We start from the raw sequence: 14,542 nt of genomic DNA, 5'->3' as shown, positions 1-14,542 counted from the left end.
ATATTTTCATAATCTTCGTAGTGAAAGTGGCCAGGTACTTTAATTTGAGGTTTTAGCAGAGCAGAGTATCCCCTAGAAATCTTGCATACAGGCCATCTTGTGTTAGTCCCATTGACAGAAATTTAGGTACTTGGTTCAATTCTGTTTTGTTTTTTTGCTAAAGTCTCTCTTTTTTTTTTTTTTTTTGAGAGAGTTTTTTTTCACTATAGGGCGCGTGCGCTCGCCAGACAGACAGAGACATAGAGACAGAAAGCGAGAAATCACCCCCCAGGGGGGAGGGTCACGCCGCAATCCCTTCTCCTCCATTCTCCTCTCAGGATCTTGGGCACACACGCACACGCGCCCGGCGTGAGTTTTAAGCCACCGGGTCCGGGACGCGAACCGCGGTCGACTACGTGGGAGTCCAGCAACATAGCCATTACGCTAACTGCTGGTTCCCGCTAAAGTCTCTTAATATTTTACTTTTCTTGGGACCAGCAGTTGGTGTAATGGCTATGTCGCTGAATTGCCATGTAGCCGACCGTGGTTCGAGTCCCAGACCCGGTGGCTTAAACTCACGCCGGGTGTGCGTGCGTGCGTGCCCAAGATCCCGAGAGGAGAATGAAGGAGAAGGGACTGCAGCATGGCCATCCCCCTGGGGGGTGATTTCTCGCTTTCTGTCTCTCTGTCTCTCTCTGTCTTTCTGGCAAGTGCATGCGCCCTATAGCAGAAACCTCTCCAAAAAATTTTTACTTTTCTTCCAAAAACATGTATGTTTCGTTCTGTCCTCTGTAGCTTAATAACTGAATAAACAAAACTGTGTAATTGACAAGAATAGAGGTTTATTCAGCACATGGTTTTGGAGATCCAAGGTCAAGGAGTTGCATCTGATGTGAGTCTTCTTGCTGGAGGATCCATGGCAGAGGGCATTGCGTGGCAAGACGGAGCAAGAGCAGAGCAGGAGTGTGCAAATCCGTATCTCTGTGTCTCCTCATAAACCTACGAGGAGCCAGTGGGGGGCCCCACCCTGATCTAATCTCCATCATCTTAATCCTAGCATAGGGTTCACTAGATTCCAACACCTAAGTCTTTTTTATTTTAATAATTCTTTTTTAAAATTTATTTACTTATTTATTTTTAATTTGACCAGAGAGGGACAGTGAGAGAGAGAGGGAAAGTGAGAAAGCAAGACACCAGGTCCAGGACTCAAACCATGGTAGGCCATATAGGAGTCTAGCGCTCTTAACCACTACGCCGCCAGCTGGCCCCTACAACACATAAATCTTAAAGGGACACATTAAAAACCATAGCCCTGTATTCCCAAAATGGAATTAAGAGAACAAGGCTTATAGGACTTAAGTGCTTTTGAATCTCTATTAAGATGTTTCATGGTACTTTTTCTATTCATAAAGCTTTGTTCCCACAGAAATTATACATTTTGTTGAGGAAAAAAAGCTTCAATTTTCCTTTTTATTATTTTTTTGGTGAGGTTTTTGCTATAGGGTGTGTGCGCTCACCAGAAAGACAGAGACAGAGAAACAGAAGGCAAGAAATCACCCCCCAGGGGAGATGGCCACGCCACGATCCCTTCTCCTCCATTCTCCTCTCAGGATCTTGGGCACGCATGCACATGTGCCCAGCGTGAATTTAAGCCATTGGGTCTGGGACTCGAAATGCGGTCGGCCACATGGGAGTCCAGCAACATAGCCATTACGCCAACTGCTTGTCCCTGTAATTTTCTTTTCTCTCAAAGACACCAGTAAAATAAACCCTATCTCCATTTTCTCTATTTCCTTTAAAATTCTGATCTCCTTTTTTCATAGTCGGTGTGCATATTCCAGGTTTTTCCAAAGCCGATCAATACTCTCAATAGGAAATTCCATTGGACATGTTTATGGTTATTGGACTTTTCTAGATCACTTTGCAGGTAGGACTGCCCATTTTGTTTTACCTAAACAGGTATTTCTTAAAATTGTTAGGAAAGCTGGACCTGTAATAGAGTAACTATTGACTTGAACGCTCTGGGGTTCTGGTTGTCAGCATTACTGTTGAAAAGTCAGCTTTTCTAGGGGCAGAGATGAACGAGTTCCAGGTTCTGATATTCTTCGTTAGGGCTTTTGGTTTTGGTGATTTGTTTCCACTTAACCAGCTGGTGAGCTTTATCCTGCTTTATTTGGGAACAGTCGGCCCATGGTTAATGAAGATGGAGAAGATGTGAAATTTTCAAGTTACCTTTATAGATTTGTCCTTAACCCTTTGGCTGTTCACACCCTTCTCAGCTGCCAAAACAAGTATGAGGAGAGTTCACATTTCTGTGAGGTCTGTGTATTTAGGTTAGAAAATCGAGTCAGATATGCTTTTACAAGTCACGCAAATAAGCACCAGGATCTGTCAGCCACCAGACTTCTTCCCAGCAAATGATGGTGGGAGAAAAAGGTAATACAATAGATTGTTACTTTCTTTGGTAAAAATCTATCTATGGGATGGTTAATACTGAGTTTATCCTCTTGATTCTAAATAGTTCCTTGCAGTTTTGAGTATAAGGTTGGTTGGTCATTTTCAGAATGTTTAGGTGTCTGAACAGAATATATTTTCTGCCCTCTCGAACCCTTCTTTTCCGTAGATTATAAAATTACATTTGGGAAATTAACTGGAAAAAACCTCTTAGCCTACTATAGCACTACAGCCACTGTCATCACTTTGGTATACGGCTGTGTTGTATACACATCACATGCATTTTCAGATCTTTACATGTCCACTTCTTCTTTCTCGAACCCTCCCCATCCCACACTGCTCTCCCTCTCAGGAGGGAGCATGGGAGGTGGGGTGGAGATGCAGCAGTTTCAGTTAGTCCTGTTTCCACGTTTCTCTAAGTGTGAGCATTTGCTGTGCTGGCTGTGATTCTGTTATATAAAGCAATATATTTTTCATACATTATGGCCCTAAAATGCAAGCCAGCCTCTTCATCTGGTGTCAACTAAAGGAAAAGTGATCTGTTGCGACGCTGGAGGAAAAGGTGGCACTGTTGGCCTTACCTGTCTTGAAAGATGGTATGTTGGTCTTCACCTTGGGGTCTTCCAGTATGGTTCTGACGGTGTATGGTTTTCATGACATTCTGACTTTCGTTTCTGACCTCTGAGTTAGATGCACTGTTATTGTATTTCTTTTCCTTTTTATAAATAATAATTTTATTTAACTTTATTTATTTTAATCTGACCAGAGAGAGACAGAGAGAGAGAAGGAAAGATAGAGGGGGAAATTGAGAAAGCAAGCCGCCAGGTCCGGGACACAAACCTCAGTTGGCCATGTGGGAGTCTAGCACCCTTAACCATCATGCTACCTGCCAGCCCCCTCACTGCATTTCATTCTAGTCCTTTTCCCTGTACACATTTTATGTAAATATCCACAGAATATATTCATATTTAACTTTTTTTTTTTTGGAGAGGTTTTTGCTATAGGGCGCGTGCGTTCGCCAGAAAGAGAGAGACAGAGAGAGAGAAAGCAAGAAATCACACCCCAGGGGGGATGGCCACACCATAATCCCTTCTCCTCCATTCTTCTCTTTGGGATCTTGGGCACACACGCACACGTGCCCAGTGTGAGTTTAAGCCACCGGGTCCGGGACACGAACTGTGGTCGACTACATGGGAGTCCAGCAACATAGTCATTATGCTAACTGCTGGTCCCATTCATATTTAACTTTTAAAACGTAGTATATCAAGTATCTTTCTTTATAATTTTTTTTAAGAATTATTTAACTTTATTTATTTAGTTTTATTTGGCCAGAGAGGGACAGTGAGAGAAAGAGGGAAAGTGAGAAAGCAAGCCATCAGGTCCAGCACTCGAACCTTGGTCAGCCACATGGGAGTCCAGCACCCTTAACCATCATGCCACCTGATGGCTCACTTAATACTTTTTATAGCTATTATTTACAATAGAACTTTTTAGTTTTTGTCTTTTGTGAAGAATTTTGGGAGTCAGTATCAGTTCCTAAGAGTGAATGCTTTTTTTTTAGGGCGGGGGAGGTTTTTCCTATAGGGCGTGTGCATTTGCCAGAAAGACACAGAGAAACAGAGAGACAGAAAGTGAGAAATCACCCTCCAGAGGGCATGGCCATGCCAAAATCCTTTCTCCTCCATTCTCCTCTCGGGATCTTGGGCACGCACGCACACGCACCCGGTGTGAGTTCAAGCTACTGGGCCCAGGACTCAGACTGCGGTCAACTACATGAGAGTCCAGCAACATAGCCATTACGCCAACTGCTGGTCCCAGAGAGTGAATGCTTTTTAACTTGTGTACTGAGTCCTCCTCACAATGACAGTGGTTCCGCCAAAGATGTTTTAAATAGGAGCAGCTATGGTGCTGCTGACTTCAGTATTTCCTAACTGCAGACAAGACCGTATGCACTCAGGCATGTGGGACCCTTCCTGTAACTGGGCACTGTAGAGGCTGGGATTCAGATTATTTAAATCAGTTTAGGATTTTCTTAGGAGGGTGACAGGCTGGACGGTGTAGTGGTTAACACCACTCATTTGAAGCTGAACTGCCTGGGTTTAAAGCTTAGTATTGGTAATTACCGTTAAGGTGACCTTGAGCAAATTACTACCCCGTTTTTTTCCATTTTTTCCTCTGCCTCTCCTTGGGTAAAATGAAGTTAAAAAAAAATTTATCTCGTAAGGTAGTCTCGTGAGGATTACATCAGCACAGGATACGGAAAGTATTGAGAAGAGAGCCTCATACCAGGAGATTTTAAGTAAATATTACTTAGTATCGTTGTGTATTTTGGCAGTTGCTGAAAATCCTGTAGTACAGACATGAATCTTGAATATACAGAATATCTGGTATCAAGATTGGGTATGCCTTTTCCTTCTTTGCTTCCAACTTTTAGGCATTATAGTTAACCCTGAAATTTGTTTTCTTGTTTGTAAGCTAAAGTTTCAGCAGATGCAATTGAGTTTTGGGCTAATGAATTTAATATATATTTTTAAAAATAATTTTATTGTTAATTTGCTAAAGGGTACTTATGCCCACCAGAGAGAAAGACAGAGAGAGAAAAGTGAGAAAGCAAGCTTCCAGGTCTAGAACTCAGACTGTGGTTAGCCATGTGGGAGTCCAACACCTTAACCACTACTCCACCTGCTGGCTCCTCTCGTAAATTTAATATTAGCTCCGAAGTACCTTGTGCCACAGTATCTCAGGGTTGATGTAGAGGTGCTACTGGAGCCTCTTCATGTTTCCTGTCGACTCTACTTCTTCCTTCCCTGTGATTTATTATCCAAGTCTGTTTGTCCTTCTCTCTCTGTCCGCAGTCTGTGCGCTGTTCTGAGCTGTGGTGGTCACTTGTTCAAGCACAGAAAGGAGCCTTATGGCTATGGTGACTTGGTGATGGTTCTCCATGTTTCTCATGTGGACAGATCTGGAGAGTGCTGTCGTCTAGAACTTGGACATGCCTTTCACGTGTTTTGTGGAGGTGATCGACAGGGCCATGACTGCCTGATCCGTGGCCAGTTTTTTGGACATGCATTTGAGTGTTGGCGGTAGCTCTTTGGTGACAATAGGGACCTTAGTTCCTTTGGTTATTCTGTAATGTTTTCCAAGAATATTTAGAGTTCTTTACAAAATGTAGAATGTTTTACGTATCAGGTGTCCCCCGAGTTTGATCAGAAGATCCACTTGAAAAGGAACTAAGCCACAGAATGATCTTGATTGTTAATAGGCTATGAACAAATACGGATGCTGTTTTCTTAAAGTACTTTTATTTCTTCAAAGAGTTACCAGTCAGAGGAGACTAAAGTGGTAAATTTAAACAAAGGCTGGAGGGGTTAGTTGGAATCCATTTTAGTCAAAGCTATGAAATTAGGGTAGAAAATTTTTGTCAGTCTAATATGGTGGTGAGGTTTCTAGTAACTTGTCAACTTTCTAGACATTTCCCAACACTAAAAGCAAGGACCAACCTATACTATTTCGTAGTGAAGTTGCAGCATTAACAAGTCTAAAATCAAAGCTTGTTACTTTCGTAATCGAACATTTTACACCCTTTTTCTCATGTGACAAGAAATATACCCATTTCCCCATATTTGGCATGTATTTTAAGTTATATTTTCTCCCTTTTTTTTTTGCCTCCCTTGCCACAAGCTTTTTCTTGTTTATGCTTTTCTTTTTTTTCTTTTCTTGAAGAGTTTTTTTGCTATAGGGCGTGTGCGCTTGCCAGAAAGACAGAAAGTGAGAAATTACCCCCCGGGGGGATGGCCACACTGTAGTCCTTTCTCCATTCTCTCAGGATCTTGGGCGTGTGTGCACACATGCCTCACATGAGTTGTTTAGTTTGTTTTTAATCATTTTATTTATTTATTTATTTAAATTTGACCAGAGAAGGACAGAGTGAGAGAGAGAGAAGGAAAGCATGGAAACAAACCTCCAGGTCCAGGACTCGAACTACGGTTGGCCATATGGGAGTCCAGCATCCCCCCACCATGTGAGTTTTAAGCCACCAGGTCCAGGATTCGAACTGAGGTTAACTATGCCGGCGACGGAACCGTTACGCCATCTGCTGGGCCCTTAAGTTATACTTTCTATGGCCTTAGTTTTCTTGGCCTTTGATGCCCGATTCAGTGATTCCCGTTTATTCCTACACATTCTTTGTGTGCAACATTGTCACGGTTTGTGTTGTTCTTCATTCTCTGAGTTGTATTTCTCACCTGAACAACTCTTTCTTGCTGTCTCATGTATGCACTGTCATTCCTAGAGATGAGCTGCTTTGTCCTGTGAGGCAGGGAGGAAGCATGGGAGCCACTGATGGCAGCACTGCGTTGACAGCATGTGTTGTCATAGCCCGCGGTAGCAGTATCAGGGCCGTTAGAGGACAGGTCAGTATTAGAGTTCAGCAGCCTGTAAATCCCATGACATCCCATCTCATGGGTCTGAGAGCCTTGGGCCTGTGCCGCAGTGACACTGCTCGGGAGCGGGTGAAGGGCATTTTGCAACTCGGCGCGCAGCTCTTGAACATGCATTGATAACGGTTGCTGTCCCCCTCAGCCTGCCCCCATCAGTCTTTGGCAGAAGCACCGTTTTAGACTGAGCTATTCATACTTATTTGTGTTTTTACACCTTTTTTCCTTTCATAAGGATTTTAGCTGGTTTATGACTTGAGTTGAGAAACAAGGACAAAAAAGAGGAGACCTGAAAAGGTCTGACCCTGCCAGCCAGAGGCCCCTAGGGTACCCAAATAGGGCAGTGGCTCAGTCTGGCAGCACTCCTGTCTCTGAAGGTTTCAGCTTGGAAAGTGGTGACTGTTTGCATAGCCATGGGATAGCTGCTGCTTCTCTTGTGATACTGTGTTTTTGAGATACTTTCCTGCTCTTGTTGACTTTGTTTTTCAGCTTGTGGTAAAAGGTTTCAGGTCCCCACATGAACTTTCTGTGGGATCACCCAGTTCTGGGCAGCCTCACCAGATCACACGTGCTAACAGAGGCAAAGAGTCTTCTTGGTTAATAGAAAAAGCCATTTTGGAGTGAATCTCAAAGTCCAGAAACATCCAGACTTTTCTTCAGTACTTTTTCCTGTTTGGGATGGCAACTTTGCCTGGAGTAGGGGAGGGAGGAGTTAGTTGGGAGGGTTCGTGTTTAAGGGGTTCAGAAACGGGGTTTAAGTGTGTCTTTTGTGTTTTCAAGGCACTAACACCACTCCCGTCTGTATTTAAATGCTGTCCCCAGGTTACGACTATGGCTATGTCTGCGTGGAGTTTTCACTCTTGGAAGATGCCATCGGATGCATGGAGGCCAACCAGGTTGCTTTATACTTCGGTCAAATGATGCTGGAAGGATATATTTTATGTATGGGGAGGGAGGGTTTCAAATGATTTCACTTTGGAAAGGAGAAATCTATCTTTGGAGCGTACCATATCCCAACCAAAAAGCGGTTGTAAGGAGAAACTTCACAAAAGGCTGGGAAGACGTTTCCTCTAGGAGAGCCAGTGGGCGCAGAGTATATTTAAAAACCAGGGCCCGGTTGCAGTTGGAGGAGAGTCCAAAGGCAGGAGATGGGAAAAAATTTTTAAAAGGCTCAGAGTGCTTCCCTTTGGAATGTGACTGAGATGGGAATCCTGATGCAAAGAATGGTCCCAAGGATCTGCCTGGTACGGGAATTCTAGGCCAGCAGTTACACCCAGACCAAGGGTGAAGACCACTGATGGTGACCCTGTCACTCAGGTTCTGTCTGCATATGCTGCTTCAGGAAGCTCCAGTGGGGTGGAGGGGTAGGTTGCGCGTCTGTTGCATCCATTCTGCTCCTTGCCAGTCGAAGCTGCGTGCCCAGGCCCTTGGCTGCAGATAGTCAGCTGTGAATCTGAATCTGTCCTTACCTTATGTTTGGACCATCTGGAGTTACTCAGCGTGCCACCTAGGATTGTCATCTGCGTCTTTAATTGGACCCTGCCTGCTGGTTTTGGAAGGAATTACTAAGTGGATAAAAAGAGCCCTTCTTGTCATTGTGTTTCCTTGGCAAAGTAGTTTTCTTTGTGGTGCCTCAGTTCCTCCATCTGTAAGGGAGGAAAAAGCTTAGGGATTTAGCTTGATTTTTTTTATGTACCCACTGCATATACTTAGCAGTGTGAATCCAGCGAGCCCGGAACCTTACAAGAAGTCTCTGCCAGAGAAGAGCAGTTTTCACACGAGCACTCTTCGTCTTCTGTAGCCCAGTGTACTCTTATCAGCCTCGGTGCACCCAGTGTGGCTCGTTGTCCTTTCCCCTTTGGCTCGGTTTTCCTCTTACGGTATGGAGCCGACGTGTGCTAAATGCTTTGTGAGCAAGCGCCAATTGGATATATCCCTAGCTCATTAGTAGAAGCACTGTCAGACCCTCAGAGGAGGACAGTGAAGGCCATGTACCCTTGAGTTAACAGGCTCTCACTGACCGTTCAGTGTCCATCACTGAATCAGCCAGTTAGTACAGGCTAATGACATGTCGGAGACTGCGCTGTCTTCCAATTTTGAAGAGAACAATGAAGGTTCTAATTTGTATGCTTATGACTGATTCTGTTAAAATAATCTACCCAAATTTGAGCACATGTTTAATTCATAAACAACTTGTTCTTTACAGTGAATAGTCATGAAGTCCTTCGCCACTGCACCAAATAGTGTGAGTGATAGAGCACCCCCGTGGGTGAAGGGGAAGACAGCAACCGTTACCAGTGCATGTTCAAGAGCTGTGCATACCGAATGCTCTATCTACTGCCCCATTCTCCCAACCATGCTTCTGCCCTAGAGTGGTGGTTCTTTTATCAAGACTATTCAGTCTTCGATCTTAGAAATACTAACATTGTCTCTTATCTGCCTATTCTCTCCAGCCCAACAATAAAAACTTTCTAAAGAATCCAGTCCCTTAAAGAGTGGTATCAAATAGAGCGTAGGCAACTTCTTTAAAGATAAGGCTTCGGGCCAGCAGGTGGCAAAGTGGTTAAGGCACTGGACTCCCACATGGCCAACTGCAGTTTGAGCCCCAGACCTGGTGGCTTGAAAGTCATACTGCGCTGTCTTCCAATTTTGAAGAGAACAATGAAGGTTCTAATTTGTATGCTTATGACTGATTCTGTTAAAATAATCTACCCAAATTTGAGCACATGTTTAATTCATAAACAACTTGTTCTTTACAGTGAATAGTCATGAAGTCCTTCGCCACTGCACCAAATAGTGTGAGTGATAGAGCACCCCCGTGGGTGAAGGGGAAGACAGCAACCGTTACCAGTGCATGTTCAAGAGCTGTGCATACCGAATGCTCTATCTACTGCCCCATTCTCCCAACCATGCTTCTGCCCTAGAGTGGTGGTTCTTTTATCAAGACTATTCAGTCTTCGATCTTAGAAATACTAACATTGTCTCTTATCTGCCTATTCTCTCCAGCCCAACAATAAAAACTTTCTAAAGAATCCAGTCCCTTAAAGAGTGGTATCAAATAGAGCGTAGGCAACTTCTTTAAAGATAAGGCTTCGGGCCAGCAGGTGGCAAAGTGGTTAAGGCACTGGACTCCCACATGGCCAACTGCAGTTTGAGCCCCAGACCTGGTGGCTTGAAAGTCATGCTGGGCACGTGTGCATGCATGCTCCAAATCACAAGGAGAATGGAGAAGGGATCACAGCGTGGCCATCCCCTGCAGGGGGATATTTCTCTCTTTCTCACTTTCTCTCTCTCTGGCAGGTGCATGTGCCATATAGGAAAATCTAAGAAAAAAAAGAGGCTTGTCCTTAGGCAGGTGTCCTGTTGGAGCTGCGTCTGAAGTGCTCATTTACCGGAGCAGTATTGAGAGGAGGTGGCTTATCGACATCTACTCACTGCCACCTTTTGTGAACACTCCTGGGGCTACCAGATCCCTGAGGAATGACCCCTACCCAGTGAAGAGGACATCAGGGCAAAGCAGGAGTAGGGCCTGTGTTCTTCAGGTGTGAAATACAGTGCTTCGACAGGTCGCTGTCTCTCTGCGTGGTGTGATGTGGTTGAGGAGTGCAGCTCAGAGAGTCTCTACCGTCTAGAACCATGTGCTCTCACACTGACCATGGAGATGTTACACGTGATGTCCTCGGGTCCCAGAGGGTGTTCTCACAAAAGAATTTTAATTTGTGTTTCATCTCATTTTCCATAAAAAAAAAAAAAAAATTAAGAATTATTTTATTTGTAGGGACCAGTAGGTGGCATGGTGGTTAAGGTGCTGGGCCCTCCCATGTTCAAGTCCTGGACCTGGTGGCTTACTTTCTCACTTTCCCACTCTCTCTCTGTCTCTGTCTCTGTTTCTCTCTCTGGTCAAATTAAAATAAATAGATGAATAAATAAATTTTAAAGAAGAGTTATTTTATTTGTTATTATTTTAAAAATTTGACCAGAGAGTGATAGAGAGGGAGCGAGGGAAAGTAGGAAAGCAAACTGCCAGGTTTGAGACCTGAACCATGGTCAGCCATGTGGGGGCCCAGCACCTTAACCATCATGCCACCTCCGGCCTCCCCCCTTTTAATTGTTGGAGAGCATATACATTGAGGGGGAAGCCTCCCTGATGGGGTGCGGTCCTGTTGTAATCCTTCTGCCTCCATTTCTCCATCCTCTCAGGACTTGGGCTAGCACACACCTGAGCGTGTCCCTCAGGCTGCCAGGACTGGAATTCACACTGCGATTGGCCATGTGGGATCCAGCACCCCCCGTGCAGTGCCTCACCGTACTGCAGGGCCAGCCTCTGATCGCAGGTTTAACATCCACTGGGGTTACTCCTTAATAAGGCCGTTTCCATGTCCATATTCAATCAGCTGTATTTCCTAAATTTTTATTCTTTACCTAGTCACAGGACAGACAGCTGGCACTGACACACAACAGAATCCTCTTTTGTTGAAGTACTTGGACTTCATGATCAAATCAGCACTTTATTTTTTTTTGGAGAGATTTTTATGATAGAGCTTGTGTGCTTGCCAGAGAGACAGAAAGTGAGAAATCATCCCCTGAGGTGATGGCCATGCTGCAATCCATTCTCCTCCATTCTCCTCTCAGGATTTTGGGCATGTATGCACATGCAACCGGTGCAAATCGGCAGTATTATTATTTTTTTAGTAATTATTTTATTGAACTTTATTTATTTTAATTTGACCAGAGAAGGACAGAGTGAGAAAGTGAGAAAGCAAGTCACCAGGTCTGGGACTCAAACCATGTTTGGTCATGTGGGAGGCCAGTGCTCCTAACCACTACACCACCTGCTGGCCCCCCAGCATTATCTTTCTTTTTTTTTGGTGGGGAGAGGTTTTTACTATAGGGTGTGTGCACTAGCCAGAAAGAGAGAGACAGAGACAGAAAGTGAGAAATCACCCCCAGGGGGAATGGCCATGCTGCAATCTTTTCTCCATACTTTTCTTGGTATTTTGGGCCCACACTCACACGTGCCTGGTGTGAGTTTAAGCCACCGGATCTGGGACTCGAACCACAGTCGAGTATGTGGCAGTCAAGTGACATAGCCATTACACCATCTGCTGGTCCCCCCAGCATTATGTTTTAAATTGACTGCAGTCTGAGTCCCCGCAACAGCAACTTAAAACTCATGCTGGGTGTGTGTGTGCGTGCGCACGTGCCCCAAATCCCAAGAAGAGAATGGAGGAGAAGGGATTGAGGGCCTGGCTATCCTCCCTGGGGGCATGATTTCTTGTTTTCCGTCTCTCTGGAGAGTGCATGTGCCATATAGTAAAAATCTCTCTAAGGGACCAGCATAGTTGCTGACTATGGTTTGAGTCCCAGACCTGGTGGTTTGAAAATCATGCTGGGCACATGTGCCTGGGTGCCCAAATTCCTGAGAGGAGAATGGAGGAGAGGGGATTGTGGCATGGCCATCTCCCCTGGGGGGTGATTTCTCACTTGCCCTCTGTTTCTCTCCAGTGAGTGCACACTCCCTGACACATAAAATTGAGAAGAAAAATTGAAGGTAGAGTGCACATGGGTGCACACGTGAACAGAGAAAGTGTGTGGGGTCCTGGATTGGGATTGGGCACACTGTGACCCCCTTTCTCCAGCTTGTCAGGATCTTGTACCTAACACATTTCAAGTTCATCAGGCTTGGGATTTGTGGCTGACCATGTGCCACCAGTGCTGTGGCCCAGTACACTTGGGACTATGCCACCAGGGGGCTGTCTTCTTTTTTCTTTTTTCCCCAAATGAGAAAAAGAGAGAAAGGGAGAGAGGAGGTTTGTTTGTTTTTGCGTTTGTTTGTTTTGTAGGACCTCATTGGAGGTGGATATCATCTCCTTCTGTGTGCCCTTGTCCTGGGACTCGGGAGGGAAGAGAGAAGCATCGTGTCAGGGTGTCCATTCCTCTCGGTGCTTGCCCACTTGTGAGCTCTGGTTCTCTCAAATCGTTGGCATTCGGTCCGTAGGAATTAACATTTTATTTTCTCAGATTTGCTCACGTGATTTTTGTGATCTGTTCCTGTTTGACCAAATTTACTGTAATGCTCTTACAAAAGATAGCTCTGTTAAAGTTCATTTCTCTGTAATTTTACTCAAGTTTCTGTATGACAGACTCAGCCTGACTTACTAAGGTGTAAGGAAAAAGACTTTGTTATTACCTAATGTGAAAATTCCTTCAGACACTGGCTTTTTCTGGTGTGAAGAATGGAGGCGATGGGGAACCAGCAGTTAGCGTAATGGCTATGTCGCTGGACTCCCACGTAGTCGACCGCGGTTCGCGTCCCGGACCCGGTGGCTTAAAACTCATGCCGGGTGCGTGTGCGTGCATGCCCAAGATCCCGAGAGGAGAATGGAGGAGAAGGAATTGCGGCGTGACCATCCCCCCTGGGAGGTGATTTCTTGCTTTCTGTCTCTTTGTCTCTCTCTGTCTGTCTGGCGAGCGCACGCACCCTATAGTGAAAACCTCTCCAAAAAAAAAAAAAAAAAAGAATGGAGGTGATGGAACACGTGTTTTATGAAATAATAATATAGTTTTTAATTGCCAGAGGGTGTGTGCACTTGCTATAGACAGAAAGACGAAAAGGGAGAAAGAACCCCAATCGGGCATGGTCAGGCTCGCTACGTCTTCTCTGTTTCTCCATCCTGCTGGGATTTTGGACATGCGTGCATGTGTGCCAGGCGTGTTTCTCCAGTGTCTGGGCCAGGATTTAAACCCTGGTTGGTCTTGTGAGCGCTGGCTTCCTTAACCACTGGGCCATGGAGCATGCCCTGAAATAGTATTTGTTGTGTCAACTGAATCAAGGTAGTTTGGAAACATTATTGAAGATACCAGGATGGCCAGGCTTTTGTGACGTTGTAGAATGGAAACCAGGTTTTACATGTGGTCTTTCTGTGTGACTAAACTTCGTGTAATGAGGCAGGCTTACAGTTTTGGAGACAGGAAGACTATTTCTGAGACAATGATGGAAAAAAAATCAGTGAAGACTCAGCTTGTCAGAAAATTCCTGTAGTTTGTAGTGATGACTAATACTCTCTGAAACATTCAGTACTTAATTGTGTGCATTTCAAGTAATAAAAAACCAGTAGCTCATATAAGTACCTGGAAGGTTGTATCATTACCTTAACAACTCGCACCCCAGGACTTCCTCCCTGCGGAGATTGTGACGTTCTGGCCACATTCACCTGCATAACTTGTGACTTGCGTCATGCAGTTCTTCCTGGAAGCTTCAGTACCTTCTCTCGAACGTCCTCAGTAGAGGTATCAGTGGAGACATGGAAAAATATATTCTAAAATGGACGTAAACCAAGGGTTATTGAAAATCTCACTTTCGGGAGAGCTGGAGTATTCAGGAGAATTAGTGAGTTTAAGGGGGCTGGCATTGTCACCTCATGGTTAAGGTAGCTAGATCCCACATGCCCAACCATGTGGCTCAAATCCTGGCCCCAGATGCATGGAAAACATACCGAGTAGGGACCAGCAGATGGCATAATGGCTATATTGCTGGACTCCCATGTAGTCGACCATGGTTCGAGTCCCGGACCTGGTGGGTTAAATTCATGCCGGGCACGTGTGTGTGCATGCTCAAGATCCCAAGAGGAGAATGGAGGAGAAGGGATTGCAGTGTGGCCATACCCCCCTGG

The 14,542-nt window shown here is 44.9% G+C and overlaps 1 protein-coding gene across 2 annotated transcripts in view; it reads left to right on the top strand.

Annotated features, from left to right (window-relative positions):
* The window catches only part of RBM6 (RNA binding motif protein 6), a gene marked incomplete in the record, with an annotated part of 93,894 nt that overhangs the window by 26,181 nt on the left and 53,171 nt on the right, over nt 1–14,542 (top strand). For both annotated transcript variants that reach the window (XM_006171037.3, XM_014585203.2), the window contains 1 exon segment: nt 7,692–7,765. In XM_006171037.3, coding sequence (XP_006171099.2) covers nt 7,692–7,765 — 74 coding nt within the window.

This window comes from Tupaia chinensis, unplaced genomic scaffold (genome assembly GCF_000334495.1).
Source record: "Tupaia chinensis unplaced genomic scaffold, TupChi_1.0 Scaffold149184_1, whole genome shotgun sequence".
Lineage (NCBI taxonomy): Eukaryota > Metazoa > Chordata > Mammalia > Scandentia > Tupaiidae > Tupaia > Tupaia belangeri.
This window is presented reverse-complemented; position numbering and strand designations above follow the sequence as displayed.